General features: G+C 38.4%; 1 protein-coding gene across 1 annotated transcript in view; it reads right to left on the bottom strand.

The window, feature by feature from the left end:
* LOC114650765 (interleukin-1 receptor type 1-like) overlaps window positions 1-19536 on the bottom strand; it is a 64534-nt gene that overhangs the window by 26400 nt on the left and 18598 nt on the right. Inside the window, exons 4-6 of the mRNA XM_028800603.2 lie at window positions 16135-16306; window positions 12306-12474; window positions 8244-8309 (exon numbers count right to left, since the gene is read on the bottom strand). Of these exons, the coding sequence (XP_028656436.2) occupies window positions 8244-8309; window positions 12306-12474; window positions 16135-16306 (407 nt within the window). The remainder of the gene's footprint in view (window positions 1-8243; window positions 8310-12305; window positions 12475-16134; window positions 16307-19536) is intronic.

Here is a 19536-nt window from a genome sequence, read left to right as displayed (position 1 = left end):
TGACATCTAACCTAGTAGTTGTTGGAAGGCTTTTGGCAGACACACTTCAGGTGCTCCCAGCTCTTAAAACAACAACAAGCGTCAAGCAGAACACACAGCTCGCCAGCAGCAGCTGCAGCAAGCCAGCAGATGATCCCAGCACTTTTCCTTAGCGTGTGTTCAGCCCTCAGTCCCCAACCCCTTTCCCCTTCAGAACGCCAGTGGCAGAGGCGTGAAGTGGTAAAATGACAGCTGCTGTATAGGCTTTTAAGTGATTGACACAAAGCGTGATAAGCAGAACACACAACTAGCGAGCAGCTGCAGCAAGACAGCAGCTGAAACGATCACATCTCTTTAGCGTGCATTCAGCCCCCTCTTCACAACAACAGCAGTGTTAAAAGTCCCATGAGAAAGAGATTTAACCATGCCCGGGGCAGGAAATAAAGAACAAATATTGTTTTTACAAAGGTTTTAAAGTAAAAATGAAAATAATGCATATGTAACAATTCCCATGAAAATAACAATCTTTTTAAATTGTTATACGGTAAAGTTTACCGTATAACAATTTAAAAAGATTGTAAAAAAGATTTTAAAAAAAATTTAAAAAGATTGTAAACCAAACCCAGGGGTGGGCAAGTGAAGCCCCCTAGTAATAATAATAATAATAATAATAATAATAATAATAAATCCGCGATGTAGTGGGGGTGCGATAACTGAACCACGATATAGCGGGGGATCACTGTATTGTAGAGTACCATCTTAGATTAAGCTATTTTAGGCACTAAATTTTTGGATTATTTTGTTGTTATGCATAGCTCACTTATTCTTTTTTTAACCTTTGTTGGTGTTACTTTATAGTTTTAGCTAAATACGCACACAATGCAGGTGTCAGATACCTAAAAGGATAAAATTCTGTTGTGAAACTGCAGTACCATAATATTGAAAACAGTGAACAAACCTACAAAAAACACAAGTTAGACTGGGACTTCACTGAGTCTGAGCCTCAGAAACAGGCCTCACTCAATGCAGCCTGGCTCCAAACTCACAAACAGGCTTTCCATCCTGCACAGACCCAAAATGGGGCTCAGGTTTTTAAAAGTTGAAGACAATGTCCATTAAGGAAGAGGATAACCATCAGCCTCTGGGTTAAATGGAAAACAAAAAACATATATCCCAAAAATTCAAAACAAGAAAATAACAGAAAAGGCAGGGCACAGAGGAAAAAGGCTCCCAACGTTAACAAGTCCAATACGTTATCCAGTACTCAGAATCTAAAAACAAAGCAACAAAATCCACTATATCCAGAAAATAAGAAATGTACTCAGGAAGAACTACAATCCATAATACTCCTTTCAATGACACCCTGAGCCTGAGTTTAAAGGCTGAGGGTTGTCCCTCAGGAGTGTTGTCAGGTGGCACCACCCACAAGACACAAGAAATTTAGCTTTGAGGCACATATAACATCATACATAATAACTGAACAATATTTACAATAAATAATATTAACAAGAATGACATAAAAATAAAAAAGCATGAAAAATAATACTTCAAAATTAACAGAAATAATGATAAAGAGACATAAATAAGCCAGAGAACAAACCCAGGCTGTAACATAACAACATCATAGACCAGGTCATGGTGTCAGCAATGATCTTAATATCCCAAAGTGATGCACAGGGGTATTTGAAACAAACATTGTGTTATAACCAGAATGCCTACTTGGGTACTTGATGTTTTTATTTTAGTGGTACAAAGGTCGTGGGGTCCAGCGGCTGTGGGGCATCTGTTGGTGAAGAAAGCTTCACTGATCTTGACTTTGCTGAGTCAATGTAGGATCTGATCAGGGCTCTTGAGAGACTGAGTGAGGAGTTTGAGTGTCTGGGCTTGCAAGTGTCCTGGATAAAAACCAAGATCCAGGCCTTTAATGACCTCTTGGGCATAGTCAGCAGCAGTGTGTCTGTTTGCGGAGAGAGTGTTGACCTTGTCAAAAGGTTTACTTACCTTGGCAGTGACATTCATGTCTCTGGTGACTCTTCCTATAAAGTCAGTAGACGGATTGAGAGAGCATGGGGGGGGTCATGAGGTCGCTGGAAAGGAGTGTGTGGCGCTCCTGATATCTATACAAAAGGATGAAGGTCCAAGTCTTTGGATTCCTGGTGTTTCCTGTTTTGCTATATGGTTGCGAGACATGGATGCTATCCAGTGACCTGAGACAAAGACTGGACTCCTTTGGTACTGTGTCTCTCCAGAGAATCCTTGGGTAACATTGGTTTGACTTTGTGTCAAATGAGCAGTTGCTCATGGAGTTCTGAATGAGGCACATAACCTGCATTGTGAGGGAGCATCAGTTATGACACTACAGCCATGTGGCCTGATTCCCCCGTGGGTGATCCAGCTCATAGGACCCAAGGGGTCGCCCACGTAACACCTGGCTGCATCAGATAGAAGGTCATTTCTGGAGGGTGGGACTGGATCAAGTGTCTGCCTGGGGGTTCGCCAACCGGGATTCCGAGCTGTTTCGTCATGTGGTGGGTGCGGCAACGCACTTTACCAGTGCATGCTCCCCAACCTGACCTGACCTGACCTGGCCTGGTACAATTTTGAAAAATGAATCACAAATAACTGGAGAAAATTTATTTGGCCTCAGTCTCCAGGATTGTGACTGTGTCCAACTTTGTCTGTCATAGTTGACTGTGAACACCCAGAGGTTTATTTTCTTCTCTTATGATGCTGACTGGAGGTTTTGTTTTCCACTCCTCCGCTATCTATTGGCTATAGATCAACAATAATATCAATAGGCATGCACTGTGTATTTGAACTAATCTGTATTTTTACATGTGTGCATTTTGTAATTGATAAAGTTTGTAACTGTATTTAACATGTGTACTTGTTACAGTGCTCTTACCCTGCACTCAGGACAAATTGTGGAAGAAAAAGTAAGCCACGATAATAATTAACAAAAAAAGGTCTTTACCTGAAAACATTCTTATAAGACGTGATTCTGTTCTCTGATAAAATATCATTTTCGTACATCATGTCTTATCTTATATACGTAACAGACTGAGAAAAACAGGATTATGCAGAATTCGCATATCCTGTTTTCCAGTTCTTTTATTTTTTATTAAAGAGGAAAGGAAATGTCTTTTTTTTTTAACATAGCTCTAGCAGACATAGGTATAAAGTCAAAGGTAAATTGCAAATTCAACATGTTAAAATAATATGTATTATTTTTAATTTGCCCCAAGAGCAAAATACAAAAATAAACTTAGAAAGACTAGACTTAGAAAAAAGCAGACTTCTAATGATGCACAGAAGCTACATACACAATAATAACACTAAATAAATAAACTGAAAACATGAGAAAATGTTGAGGTGGAAACACTGTTTTTAGTCCAGCAGAGCTTGTCAATTACTATTCACTTGTCTAAATTGTCATGGTCTGAAGATCTTGGAACCTACCCAAACACAACTCAAAAATGTAATAAGTAAATGTATTAAGCTTAATTGCCTAATTAATTACCATTGTACTTGTGATTATTAAATGTAAAAAGAAACAATAAATAACTCTAGCCATCGATATTACAGCAACAAAAAAAGCATGTAAAATCCAACTTTAAAAGATAAGAACCCCCAAAACAAAATGTACGTAAAATCCTACATCTTCACCATACAACACACACAAAATGCCAACCACAAAATGCAAAATACTCATACTAAGAAGTATGTCCTAAACATCTGAACTTTCTAAATAAATACAAAAGGTGGAATGAATGCTTAAAAGGAAAAGCAAAACTTAAGAATTTTCATATGTTTCTCTTAATTAGACAAGAATGAGATGACACTCTGCCAAAAGGTAAATACCAAACACAAATCACAATAATATCAAACAAGGGGAAAAACAATGAAGACAATTTAAACAACAGTGAAGTTCTGACAGAAAACATCATTGACATTTGGGTCAGATTAACTTCACCGTTCAGAAAACTTGCTATACATAGTTACAGCCCTCTAAAAGAAGAAATACTTGTAACATGTAAATGAAACTACCAGTCTTGTCACCATGTGCCTTCATGTTCTTGCTGAAGAGCTGATTTTGGGATGCTGTCTGGAATCCACCTAACAAACCCAAGTCATAATTTTAAAAATTTCAGCTGTCTCTGCTTTATGAATTAGCACAATGAAGTACGTAACTGGACTAGAAATGTAACTGCTTTCACAAGCAAAACTTGGGGAGAGCACCATTTGTTTTTGTTTGCTGCCATCTTCTGGGTGCCAATGCACAAGTAAAATGAGTAAAACATTAAAAATAGCTTGCCTTAATGCTAGAAGTATCAGAAATAAAAAGGTGAGTTGGAGTTGTATGCAGCAGAGCATACATAATTATGATATTATAATGGAAATCTGGCTAAATAACAAAGATTGGGATGAGTATAACATAGACAGAAACACAGTTGTGTAATATAATACAGTTCTCAGTGTTTTGTGAGAGTACAGATGCAAAGACTAAAATTGTTAAGTTTAACTTTGGTAGGACAGATTTGGCAAAGTCCAATGATGATAGCCTGGGATAAGCTTTTAAGTGTCGACAGTCAAGGAGCAGTGGAACAGGTTTAAAAATATTTTACAGATAAAGCAAGACAGGTACATATTAGTAGGGATTAGTAAGAAATTAAAAAAAAGGGTAGACCACTAGTCTAAAAAGAAGCTGCAAAACAAAAAAAACAGCTGTATAAGGCGTATCATAGGGCGTATGAGAACATGAGGGCAACCATTAAGAAGGATATCAGTGAGGCTAAAAGACTGTTGGAGAGGAATATGGCAGATAAGGCGAAAGACAATCCTAGGAGATTCTTTCAGTATTTTAGAGGTAAAATAACAGTCAAGGAGGAGGTGAAGTGCATCAGGAGTAGTAAAAGGACAAAGAAATAGCAGATGGTCTAAACTCACATTTTTCTGAGGTATTCACATGTGAGGAAGTGAATAACCTCCCATCGGTAAAAGGGACTACAAAGGAGGTACTGAGGGATTTGGAAATTTTAGAGTGCTGCTCAGAGTAAATATGCTGAAATCAAATGAATCACCAGGACCAGATAATATTTACCTTTCAGTTCTTAAAGAGGTTAGCAAGTTCATATATAAACACTAGATACATATTTTTAGAAAGTCACTGCACACTTGGGAGATTCTGAAGGACTAGAAAATGGCAAATAGTATCCCATTATATAAAAAGGGTGCAACTATAAACAACTATAGGCCAGTAAACTTAACATGCATCACAGGAAAATTATTGGAATGAATTATTAAGGATAAGATTGAGCAGCACATGGCAAGAACAGGAGTTTTACTAAACAGTCAGTATGGTCGTGTTTTAGTAACATGCTAGAATTCTATGAGGAGGCAACAAAAGGATGACATTATTTATCTTGACTTTCAGCAAACATTTGATAAGGTGCTACATGAGAGGTTGGGCATCAAACTAAAAAAAAGCTGGAGTTCAGGGTGAGGTTTTTAGATGGGGCAGAACTGGGCCAGACATAGGAAGCAGAGGGTGATGGTGCGAGGAACCTCATCAGAATTGGCTGATGCTGAGATTGTTGTTCCACAGGAGTCAGTGATAGGCCAGTTGTTATTTTTAATATATATAAATGATTTGAATAGGAATATAAGTAACAAGCTGGTTAAGTTTGCAGATGATACTGAAATAGGTGGATTGGTGGATAATCTGAAATCTGTTAAATCATTAAAGAGGGAATTGGACAGCATATAGGCAAATTTGTGGCAGATGAAATTTATTGTCAGTAAATGTAAAGTATTACAGCTAGGAAGTAAAAATGTTAGGTTTGAATACACAATGGGAGGTCTGAAAATCGAGAATACACCTTATGAGAAGGATCTAAGCTATCGACTTCCCAAAAGTATTCAGAAGCCATTAAGAAGGCTAACAGAATGTGAGGTTTTTATAGCACAATGTGTGGCGTACAAGTCAAAGGAGGTTATTCTCAAGGTGTATAACACACTGGTGAGGCCTCATCTGGAGCACTGTGTGCAGTTTTCATCTCCAGTCTCAAAAAGAGATATAGCAGCACTAGAAAACGTCCAGAGAAGAGCAACTAGGCTGATTCCAGGGCTAAAGGGGATGAATTATGAGGAAAGATTAAAAGAGCTGAGCCTATACCGTTTAAGCAAAAGAAGAATAAGAGGTGACATAATTGAAGTGTTTAAAAGTATGAAGGGAATTAGTGCAGTGGATCGAGACTGTTATTTTAAACTGAGCTCATCAAGAACATGGGGACACAGTTGGAAATTTGTTAAGGGTAAATTTCACACAAACATTAGGAAGTTTTTCTTCACACAGAGAACCACAGACACTTGGAATAAGCTACCAAGTATTGTGGTAGACAGTAAGACTTTAGGGATTTTCAAAATTAGACTTGATGTTATTTTAGAAGAATGGAATACATAGAAATGACAAGCTTTATTTTTATTTATTTTTTTTTTTGTTCTTTATTTCGCCTTATACAATTTCTTGTATTAGGAATTTGTTAGTTTTCGCATACCCCTTGGGGTCAGAGCGCAGCCATTGTACAGCGCCCCTGGAGCAATTACAGGTTAAGGGTCTTGCTCAAGGGCCCAGCAGAGTAGGATCTCTTTTGGCAGTGACGGGGATTCGAACCGGCAACCTTCGGGATACCAGCGCAGATCATTAGCCTCAGAGGGTTGAATGACCTGGGCTGAATGACCTGTTCTCATCTAGACGGTTCTAAAATGCTAATAAAATGTGTTTTTCTATATTCTTTAAATGTTGTTACATATGAAGCATAAACCACACAAACCAAGAACACAGAACAGCTACTTCCTATTATACTCACTTTTAGTCTTAGCAGAATAAATGGCTGGTTCAGAGTTAGCAGTGGAGATGTTAGGATTAACAGTTCAACAAACTACCACAGCTGAAGAAGTGGCTGGAACTTTACTGTGAACTAGACCCATTCCTCCAGCTAGATTATAAACTTGAAATCAGTATTTGTTATTAGTTATATATTTTTTATCAGTTCATGTTTTACATTACTCCATTGCAGTCGTGGAGGTTGTTAGTGACACGTGTGCCATTGCTTAAAAGTAAGCTGAAATTTAATTCAATATTTTTTAGTCAAAATAAGAGAAGAGAATGTTAAGAATTTTACTAGGACATTTTTAACTTCATGTTTATTAGGCCCATTCAGATTTGACTTACATTTTATGTTATTTACTTTCTTTTGTTATTTACTTTCTTATGTTATTTACTTGCATTTTTTGAAGATAAGATTGCCCAGCATCCTTCATCTCTCCACTCACATATAAATGTGAATATGGTAGATCTATGTGTCGTTCAAGGACACACTCACAACACCAGGACTCACCCATGCTGCTTTGTGGTTTTAAACTCAAATCAATACAAATTTATTAACTCCACTGAGGTTTAGACTACAGCCTTGTCAGACACAGAGATGAAAAGTTCACATCTGACTCAGACTTCAGTCAATTTAAATGCCCTCTTTTAATGAGCGTGCTATATGAAGTTAGTCTGACTGGACCGATTTTATAAGACAATTCTTTATGCCGGCTTACTTTAATACAAAACACAGTTGACATTTGATTTTTCAATTGCATGACGAATTTTTTACTTAATTACAAAATATTGTATGTGGATCTAGTTTTGCAGTTAGTAGTGTATTTATAAATATCACAATCCTGTGCAGTGATACACAACAAGATTTCATTGTATGGTATGTAAAGTCTTTTATTTATATATGTTTTGACACACATTAGCTCACAGCATCTACAAAATTTATGTAAAATTGTGTAAAGACAGATATTATAAAGCTGAAAAATATAAAACACAGACCAAATTTTAATATCAGCTAGCTTTGCTACCTGTCTAAGATGCGTTGAAATCAATATAATCAGTGTAGACCTCAGCGTTAACTTTTGTAGCACACCATGCAATCCATATGTCTCTGTTATATGCCATTTTCATGGGATTTGTAAAAGCTGTGTGAATGTTTGTGATGTGTTCCCTATTAGAATGACTACTGAAAATGTTTGTGATGAGACAGCAACCGGATGGACACACAGACACTTATCCTTTTATTAAGGTGGATAAGATTATAAGATTTCCACTTAAAAGTAATGAAGAAAGAGTCTTTGATGCGTTGTCATAAGGAAGTTTACCACAGTACTGCATGTCTTTATATTTTAGGTAATCAAAATCACCTCTGTCTTACCTTCAGCAACTTCCATTGTTTTATTTTGTGGATATATCACAAGTGGTTCCTGGATATTTGATTCACCTTTATAAAATAAAAACAAATGGGATTTGAAGATTAGCACAAGTTATGCAAAAAGGATACAAAAATCTACACCATATTTAGAACATAAGAATATGTTTAGATGTTAAATGGGCATTCAGCCAGTCCAGATCTGAAGTGCTGTTCTCAGATATGCAACTTGTTTCATGTATCTAAAGTTCAACAAATGCTCAGTATAAGAAGGATTTCTTATCCTTCTTATACTTTAACCTGCTTCTGCTGCCATCTGGCCCTTGCATTATTGCTGAAGGACTCACTTTAATGTAAAGACAGGTATCCACCCTCCTTATTCTCTTTAATTATACTGAACACTGCTCTTATATCATCTCCCAATTTTCTGCCTAAACTGAAAACGTTTAATTTCTGTCCTTGTTCCTCACTGCTCACACCTGAGCTCTCCACTGAATGCTATTAAGTGATTTTGCTACTTACTAGTAAAGATACCTTCCACATTTATACTCTTTCTGTATTCCATTGTTAATGTCATGTACATGTGTTTAGTTAGCTGACACTTTCATCCATTGTGGATAAGTGACTTGCTCAGGGCCAGCCAGTGTGTCAGCAGGGGACTCCTCATGCATTACAATCCAGTGCTCTGCTACGTTCCCTGAGAGTAACAAGAAATTATTTGCAGCAAACTACCAGTCACATAACTAATCATGGATGCATCCTTCAGCCAATGCACATCTGTCATTAGTGGTCTGCTAATACAGGTTTCAGGGTCTCTTGGAAGGCAGGAGAGGACTGCAGTCTCCTAGTGTCCACCAAACTCAATCCAAATCTCATTAACTTGACCTTGTATCTCTTGCTAATTAGTTGCTTTAACTTGTATGCTTAGTTTACCCCACTGACATTTTTCACGTAACTCCTTACTATGTTCCAGGTTTGTTCCAAAATCTCCTGCTGCTCATGTGATTGGATAGAATTTGGTTAACCAAGGAGACACATTGGCCTTGCACTTTGTTGTCCTAGCAAAAATACACCTTCATCATGAATCCATCATTTAAATCCCCTTGGTTATGTTAGTTGGTCCTTTTCTGCTCAACCTGTTTCATCCCGGAGACTCTCTAGTTTAGGGATTCCTTCATGGCAGCTCAGCTAATCTGGTTATTTACCACAGGATTACTGAGGCTAACCAGTTTGCATCTCTCAATACTCACACCATTGGCGTTTTTTGTTCAAATGGAATCTAATTGTGTGGTACACAATGGCCTTTATGATTGCTTTTGTCCTTAAAGATGCAGCATGTAGAGGTCTGTCCCTTTGGCATGGGTGACTATGATTGTAATTCTTGATAAATCAGTAAATTTAAAAAAAAAAAACTATTTCTTTGTTTAAAAGCTTAAGGCTTTAATGCGTCATGTCTTGAGCAAGGCTAGCTGTAGGGCTCGTTTATACTTCACGTTCAGAACGCATACGCGTCCGCATCATGGCTGCCACACGTTCCCAGCATTCATTTAATGCGTCCTCTGAGCAGGTCCTCAGAAATGAACGCGACACGTGCGCGAGTTGCAGTACCATCAAAAAGTCGGGGGGCGCAGTGTGCTAAAAGTTGGAATGTGACATCACAGTCTCTGTTTACTATCTACATGTGACAGAAAGCTTTGCGGATCTTACGAGATTGGTGTGCGCGCTTCAATGTTTGATAAATGGTTCGATGTGTGAAGCAAAATGCCGACATACAGATGTATTCGTGGTGCTTTTATATTCAAGCGTCTCATATTCCCGATCGTAATGACACGATACATTTTAAAAGTCTCACATACTGTCTTCTGTGCCGTCTTTTTTTCTAGAGCTTCCATCCGGTCCTGACAGCAGCGGATCGCTAGCTATAGATCGCCACATCGAGCACATTAAATATATGATATTCTAACTCTCTGCACATTTAGAATCCTTAGATTTATATTTGATATCACTTTCATGATGAAATGCATTAAAGTATATATGTTACAGATAAATCGGTAATTTCGTTTAATAATGAATACTGTTAATAATGACACACATGGGGGTTACACGGTGGAGGAGCGTTAGCGCTACTGTCTTGCAGGGAGTCACATCGCTGATATTCCCTGCCTGGAGTTTTCATGTTTTCCTGCTGGGTTTCTTCAGTGTGCTACGGTTTCCTTCCAATGATATGCAGATTTGGTGACACTAAAATGACACTAGTGTATGTGAGTGCTTGTATTCACCTTGCAATGAGCTGATGCCTTGTCCAGGGATTGTTTCTGCCTCGTGCCCAATGCTAGTCATCGGAATTTAATGGGTGTTCCAGGCAATTCACAACACAGCGAGGCCAAACCTGTTCTCACCGTGATAATATCTCGCACTGCCACCTGGTTGATTCCTCCAGATTTACGCAAAGTACGCGTGCAAGTATAAACAGTACAACGCTTGCGTAGAAGGAGCGTCCGCTCCAGCATGCGTTGCATCGCGTTAAGTATAAACAAGCCCTTACAGTTATGGTCAATCAGCATCAGTAATTGCACAGAAGCTGTCAGCAGGGAGGAACCTCTTAGGGTCACAGCACTCTGCATTTCACATCCTCAGACAGACAGGATGGCTGCAAAACCAAGACTTCCAAGTTAGCAAGTGGCAGTTCATCCAGGTGAGCTAAAGAGAATTTCCCTCCCCCAAGTGAATCAGTGGGCCTGCAAGTTGTAAACTGCAGCTGGGATGGTATCATATTACTCAGCGGCAGGTGCTATCTCTGTCTGTCCGCCCTAATAAAATCTCTAAGCTTAGTTAATGTGATGACATTAATTCACCAAAAAGAACCTGCCAGAGCCTTCTCAAGTGCATACAATATAAATCTACATCCCATAAAGAAGGTTACTTTAAACTAAGTCTGCCATCTTGTGTTCCCAAGAGTTATGTGCTGGGTGAGGGACCTGGCAACATCACTACAAATAGTACTCATTTCACTTAAAAGAGTATTACATTTTCACAATTCTACTAATGTTTTGTGAAATTCTGAATATCTTTTTAAGTAAGGCCATTGATCCAGTTCTCCATATCTGTTAAGTAAGGTTGTTAATACTGTTGTGTGTTTCCTTGTTGTGTGTTTCCTTGTTGTGTGGGAAAAAAAACTAGTCCATGACAAAGATATCCATCAGGAAGCCTTGCATCATTAACTGCACACTACCCAGATGTATTCACCAGTACATACAAATTGAATTTAGGGAAATAGATACTGCTTAACAGGTCGTTGCTCTGGCTGAGGGTATGGAGCTCTTTTAGCGTGCGTCCATACCCCAAGCCTGTGAGCAATCAACTAATCTGAACTTCTGCTGCACCAAGATAACTGCACCACAAGTACAAGTCACCCTGAACATTTGAGTAGTACAACAACAACCCCTAACGTTTCTGGTCACTACAATATACAGCGCCACACTGGTTCATTCTTGACATGCACATGTCACTATATCCAGGTTCTGTTTACATTCTTCTACAAACAACCAATCCAGCACCATTATTTTTAAGAATGTGGACAGCACTCTTCTTGTCAGCTGTTTCTACTGACACCCATGATTGAAATTTGGGACTTGTCTTCTGCATGGAAAGCTCTAGCTTTAACAGCTTTAGCCAACTGAGTCAAATGAGAACTCTTTCAGGGAATATTCATTCTTTTTTGACAGTGAGGGTGTCTTTTTCCAATTGCAGGCTGATTAGACTTGAACTCTCCTACGCCATTCACTCCAGTTGCATTGCCCGCTAACTGCTCATTTATATTTGCATGTTGAGAAATCTGCGGATACTTTCCCCAGTCTTTAGGAATGTTTGATAGTGTAACACTGTATTAGATTATAAGCTCTTTCAAGCAGAAATTAAGTATATGTTCAAGTAAATTCCTCTCATCTGAATAATAATTTGTGTTTTGTCCAAAATGTATGGTGTGATTGGATCTAAGTTGTCTGCTACACACATCATGACATTTTTCACACACGGTACAACTGCAGTACAGACTATAAATGATCTTACCTGCAATATTTAAAAAGCTAGTACTGGAAGTTACATAATCATGTCCTTTGTAGGTAAAATTAATCAAGCAGGTATAATTCCCCATATCGTTGCGGGTCACATTTGGTATAAGAAGACCATCACTTGTTTGCACCATTTTGCTTGAGACTTCCTGAACTGGCCGACAGTCCTAAGAAACGGAAACAAAAATCAGCCTGACTTGTGGAGTAGCACCCTGGATAACTTACATGTTGCTTGTCTTTGTACAATAAAACTAGAACCACATATCTTAATATTTTTGGCAAATTTCTTACTGTATGAAGGCTCAACAGCTAAAAGTCTTCATTTTATTTCACAACATGACATTCATTTTCTGCTTTTTGCTTTATCAGATGCTTCTGTGCAGCATTAATGTTTGTCTATGACATGAAAAATCATGGCCTGTATGCACTTTCTTCACATTTATAAAACTTTTAAAACATCTACTAACCTAACAAATTTAAATGTTGACAGATTTTTTCCTTCAAGCCTAGAGGGTTTTACATTCATTTTAAAGGAGAGGTCTACATCAGGGGTTCTCAACGTCGGTCCTGGGGACCCTCTGTGGCTGTGGGTTTTTGTTTCAACCCGCTTCTGTTTTTAATTGGAATCCGCGGCTAGCTAAGTGAACTGTTATTGCCCAGATTCTGTGTTTTGGGAACAATATGGAATTTAGAAAACTAAGTTTGGTTAAAAAAAAAATATATTAAAATGTACTAAGCAGTTATATGGGAATAATGTATTTTTTTTTCTTTTTAACAATATTTTCATCTTGATGTTCACTCTGTTTTTCCAGGTGTTCTAATTGTTTAATTAATCCATTGTTTTCCAATTAGTGGGTCTAACGCTAAAGTAGTTGCAGTCTTTCGTGATTCAGTGTCCTTTTCCTGGGTGTCTGCTCTGCTAGTTTTTAATTGTCATTAATAAGATACAACGAAGGGGGAAAACTGCACAGAGAAAGGGCAAAATATAAAGAAAGCAACAAAAGTGAGTTAAGCATTTAAATCTATAGCAAAAATGGAAATATTTCTAAATGTCTTATAATAAATGTAAAAATCATGCCTCTGTGCTTTCTTAATAATTAAAAACACTGTCGGGCAACCGGTGCGTCGAATTTTCTAGGGGCGCCGCAAAAACTTTTGTAAAATATTTAAAATTGCTAGTGTTTTTGAACTTTTGGTTGATTAAAAAGATAATGTTTTAAAAAAAATATTTTATGTTGGAAAAACAGATAACGGTTAATCAGACTGTTGAATAAACGAATGTATTTATTTTGAACGCAAGTTAAAATTTTCGCTGTTCACCATTTACGGAAATGAAGTCTAAGAAACGCGAGAGACTTCAAATGATCGACAAGGAAATGCGCATCTGTCTTTCGAAAATTGATCTTCGCATCAATCTCATATGTGCTGAAAAACAATCTCAACGTTCACATTAATTAAATTTAAGATTTATCCTTTGATTCCTTTATTAATAAAATGTCTTTCAAACTTGTAAAATTAACTGTTTTTATTGGCGATTGTCCATAGATTGTGTCGTCACGACTTTATTTATGGGCAGTTCCTCAGGTGCGCCGCGAAAGAAAATTTTTGGACTTAGTGCGCCGCAACTCGAAAAAGGTTGCCTTTCGCTGATATAGAATAAGAGAAGAGAAAAAAAAAACCCAGCTAATTAATTGAGATCAGTGTTAGCAGTTTCTCACTGATTATGAATCTGGTTGAAGCAAAAACCTGAAGCCACAGTCGGCCCCCAGGACCGACTTTGAGAACCACTGGTCTACATATATATATTTTGTGAACAAGAGATTTTATGTACCTTTAAAATCATTAAATCATGTGTAAAGGTGAGTGTTTCTTCATGCAGTTCCTGCTTTATCATTTCAGAGGCTCTCTTGGAGTGGCAACTGTATTAGGATATATGCAAGAATAACATATACACAGCGGTGTCGTCATGATACTTAGTTTGGAAACACGTAGACTAGAGTCCCATCTGAGTCATTTTCGAAGATTTTATTTGGCAATCCTTACCATTTTGTATAGTTTTGGATGGGTGAAGCCATTTTGAGCATTGTAATGATATCTGTTCCTAGCCATGTTCCTAGACATTGTAGCAATGGATGAAATCAACACTATTTAAGATGGTGGCACAGTGTTATTCAGTGCCCCAGTGCTGGGTTCTTTTAAAAGAAAAATTTGAACTTAGCCTCAATGTTAGTTCAAATTCAAGCTCAAGTTAGAGGATCTCTTGGCTCAGTTCTGCTTTGTGATTTTTGACTCTGACTCAGCCTCAGGTTGTTGTTTCAGTTACTCTATTTTGTTGACTTTCTGGTTTATGAACTCTAAGTCATCTCTAATTACAAATTTGGCAATCCTTTTTGGTGCTTTCTCTAACCTGGTATATCATTTGCTCTTTTCAAATTCACCTTGAACACCAGCTTCCTCTCAATGTTCATAACAGGTATCTGCTCTACCATAACCATAAACACCAGATGCAGTGTTCTTCTCTTCCCTGCACACATTGTCTCTGCTCCACCAGGATGTCATTCATTAAAGTTACTACTGATGCCAACAGTTTTTATCATTACAATTTAGCATCTGTATGGAATCATAATACTGGCTTTTAGAAAGTCTTAATAGGCTTTTGTATGGTTTGATTTTATCTGTTACTCCAGCTGCTTGTGTAAAAAAAATAAGGTAGTTTACATCATAGGATATTCTTCTTTGAAGCTGGTACTAACTGTCATTTACAACACTTGGTAAGGATTTTTACAATACTCTCCGCTTCTGCACAAAGGTTACGTAACACAGGGTGTTGCAAATGCTACAAAAAACATGAGACACTATATTACATTAATTTTTAATTCCTCACAGCTTGACTTCCTCATCAGAGAAGCTATGCCTGGAGGTGTGAGTTGAAAGAATGACTGTTTCTGATAATATGGTTGAGGAGAGTGCTGCTGCAGGACACATTTATTTGAACTGATCATTGCATATACTAAAGGTATTCTTATGAAATACAGACAGATTCATCAGTGTCTAGTAGGGATTCAAATGGTTAAATGTGGTTGGGAACGCAGATCTTCATAGCTCAGGTGGAACAGCTGCAATGGTTACCAGTCAGACACAGTATTGCCTGTCAAACTCTTTCAATATCTTGTAATGCTGTGAACAGGCACAGTAACCTGTATAAATCCACTAGACAGCCATCATCTTCCAAATGCCTGTCTTTTTCACTGTCCAAACACATTCTGCACCATTCTTGGAGAAACTTTGCTCACCTTTACAGCTCCGGACCTCTCTCTAAGGTTGTTCATGAGACTCTTAAAGCTGTAACATTCAGGCCAAGGATGAAGACCTATTCTTGTGTCCTTGAACTGTTACTTTGCCATTAATTTTCTGACTAATGTGTTTTACAGTTCTACAAATTATCCTGTTTAATTTAATATGATTGTGTCTTTTCCTTTATTGCTCATGACATATCTAGTAAAATGTTTAAAATGTGACAGCCCCACATTTTTGCGTTTATTTGTGTAATGATTGAAACTTTGCTTTATTCTTGCATTTCATTCAGTTGATAGTTTGGTTATTTTGTTTGGTTATCATGGTGGTCGACACTGTTAATGGTGGCATATAAAATGTGAAACTGATTGCATGATATTTTAGCAGGCACAGTAGTTAATGAAATGCCAACAATTACCATATAACTATGCTTTGAAGAATTTCTTTGTTTACAACATTAACTGGATTGTCCTGCTTAGGTAAAGTTTGTGAAAAAGCAAATTCACATTTCTGCTGCTACGTTTCCAGCTTACCTTCAGCCATTCAATGTTTGGGTTCTTGTCTAAAGCAATGACATCTTCCTTTGCAAAACACTGGACTATGGTGCTTCTTAAAGGTGATGCAAATGACAGATATTCAGTAAAGAAACATGGAAAGTCTTTGACTAGGACTACCTTTTTTGATTTTGTACACATCTGTGGTGTTCTAAAATTGAAATAAAAAAAAAGTTTAAATAATGGATACAGGTTGTAAGCAAATTCATGTAGCATATGGTGACATTATTCAATGTGTAGTTTTTGCATTGCCATACCACACACTACCATACACAGCATATTTATAAAGGACGTCATTCAGACTCTGGGCGAATGTGTTAACTTCAACCAGATATGGCTGAGAACTGAACTCAGGACCTCTGCTTCAGTGAGATGTTATTTACTTGGGCCATAAGATGGATGGACAAGGAGTAACAACTGAAGAATATAAAGTTTGGGCCAAACATAATTAGACAAACCCAACGAAGAAATAGGATTGAGAATTTTTGGCTCTGGGTTCTTGTTAATAACGATTTATTCTGGGGATCAATATAATTTCTATTCACTTCCACTGGTTAACAAGGAAAGGACCTAAGCTTCATTGTGGAAAAGAAGAGCAAGAGATTTTCGAGGCTTTGAAGGAGGCATTGTATGGACCTCCTCTAGTAGACCCCTCGAGACCTTTTCTGTTAGATACGGACACCAGTTGTGTGGATATAGGTGCTGTTTTGTCCTAACTTAATCCTACAGGTGAACATATGGTTTTTTATTTTAGTAGGGTGATCAGCAAAGAGGAAAATAAACATTGTGTTACAAGACAGGATCTGTTGAAGTGGTGGATTCTATCCGTCATTTTAAACAATATTTGTGGGGAGTACAGTTCACCCTGAGCGGCACAGTGGCACAGTGGTAGCGCTGCTGCCTCGCAGTACGGAGACCTGGGTTCGTTCCCGGGTCCTCCCTGCGTGGAGTTTGCATGTTCTCCATGTATCTGCGTGGGTTTCCTCCTTGTGCTCCGATTTCCTCCCTCAGTACAAACACATGCAGGTTAGGTGCATTGGCGATCCTAAATTGTCTCTAGTGTGTGCTTGGTGTGTGGGTGTGGGTGTGTCCTGCGGTGGGCTGGCACCCTGCCCTGGGTTTGTTCCTGCCTTGTGCCCTGTGCTGGCTGGGATTGGCTCCAGCAGACCCCCATGACCCTGTGTTAGGATATAGCGGATTGGAAAATGACTGACTGACTGACGGTTCATCCTTCAAAGGAATCATTCAGCCTTGCAATTGCTACTCTCTTTTGAAGAACCAGGAGGACAAATAGATAGATAGCTAGAGTGACTGCAAGACTTAAACTTTACAGTGCAACATCAAAAGGAGGGCAATCATCACAATGTGGACGCCCTTCCAAGTTTGCTCTGCTGGCACTTAGATAGATAGATAGATAGATAGATAGATAGATAGATAGATAGATAGATAGATAGATAGATAGATAGATAGATAGATAGATAGATAGATAGATAGATAGATAGATAGATAGATAGATAGATAGATAGATAGATAGATAGATAGATAGATAGATAGATAGATAGATAGATAGATAGATAGATAGATAGATAGATAGATAGATAGATACTTTATTAATCCCAAGGGGAAATTCACATACTCCAGCAGCACCTTACTGATACAAAAAACAATATTAAATTAAAGATTAATAATAATGCAGGTAAAAACAGACAATAACTTTATATAATGTTAATGTCTACCCACCCCCGGGTGAAACTGAAGAGTCGCATAGTTTGGGGGAGGAACTATCTTCTCAGTCTGTCAGTGGAGCAGGACAGTGACAGCAGTCTGTCGCTGAAGCTGCTCTTCTGTCTGGAGATGACACTGTTTAGTGGATGCAGTGGATTCTCCATAATTGATAGGAGCCTGCTGAGCGCTCATCGCTCTGCCACAGATGTCAAACTGTCCAGCTCCATGCCAACAATAAAGCCTGCCTTCCTCACCAGTTTGTCCAGGCGTGAGGCGTCTTTCTTCTTAATGCTGCCTCCCCAGCACACCACCGCGTAGAAGAGGGCACTCGCCACAACCGTCTGATAGAATATCTGCAGCATCTTATTGCAGATGTTGAAGGACGCCAGCCTTCTAAGGAAGTATAACCAGCTCTGTCCTTTCTTACACAGAGTAAATGGAATGTAAAAAAAAAGCAAAACAAGAAGACTATGCTTGTCATACAATTAGACTGGCTGATGTTCAGGCTGAGTGGAATACAAGGCAAGGATAAGACCTAGATTTATAAAGTCTGTGACTGTTTGGAAACTGGCCACAAACCTAGCTGGGAGGATGTGGCACTGAAAGTACAAGGCCTAAAGATTTTAATGGAACAGCCTTGTTATTCATAATGGAATCCTACGACATAAATGCCATAACCTTGAGACAGGAGAGGCCTTTTGGCAGATGGTGTTGCCTTGAGGTGATCAACAGAAGGTTTAAAGGCCATGCAGAGGGGTGTAGGATTGGGCCACTTTGAAACTGACAAAACGCTACAGCACTTGAGAAAGTCTTTCTACTGGGACGATGCCGTATGACTTAGAGGATTACTGTTGAAGGTGTAACAAATGCACTACAAAAAAAAGTCCTCTAGGACAATCAATGACTCTGTTACAAAAGTATCGGATAGGCCTATCCATGCAATGATTGACCATTGATAACCTGGCGACTTTTCTCGAGTCCCAACAAGGAAGTTGCTACATTTTATTAGTGCTTGATTTTTTTACCGAGTGACCCGAAGCAGAAGAAGCTTAAACGATTGCCAAAGCCGGACATTTCAACAAGTGTGCGATTGCTGCATATTATGAAAACACACACCACCCCGCATTATCTGCAAAATGATGGTCAGGTAGAAGATTTACTCTCACCTTGACAACACAACTGGCAAGCACCACTACTCATCACCAGGATGATTGGGACCATCACTTGCCATGACCTTCTTGGCGTGCAGAATGCCTGCACAAGAGTCAACTCATTGTATACCCATGTGATGCTCAGGTTGCCTGCAGCTGGCATACTCTCCTTTAACCCATACCAAGATGATGAGGACACACAGACACAGAAAGAGTGGTGCAAAAAGTGCTCAGTGTTTTCTTTTTCAATCAATAAATAAATTAAAGTATGATGCCTCCATTTACTGTAAATGAATAAATAGTCCATGATAAAAGCAGTGCCTCTGTGGATCTCTACAACTGGGAAGAAATGCTCGATTTCCCTTTAGCTCCATGAAGTTCTGTCCGGCATATTCAGATAGGAAAGTGGATTGATGGAGAGGTGTAAGGTTCAATACTGGCGTAAAACCTTATATAATTTAAACACTATCAATCAAATGTCTAGACACGCCAAGGAGAGTTCATG

Source organism: Erpetoichthys calabaricus, chromosome 4 (genome assembly GCF_900747795.2).
Source record: "Erpetoichthys calabaricus chromosome 4, fErpCal1.3, whole genome shotgun sequence".
Lineage (NCBI taxonomy): Eukaryota > Metazoa > Chordata > Cladistia > Polypteriformes > Polypteridae > Erpetoichthys > Erpetoichthys calabaricus.
The sequence above is the reverse complement of the archived record's forward strand: the minus strand, read 5'-3'. Positions and strand labels throughout refer to the sequence as shown.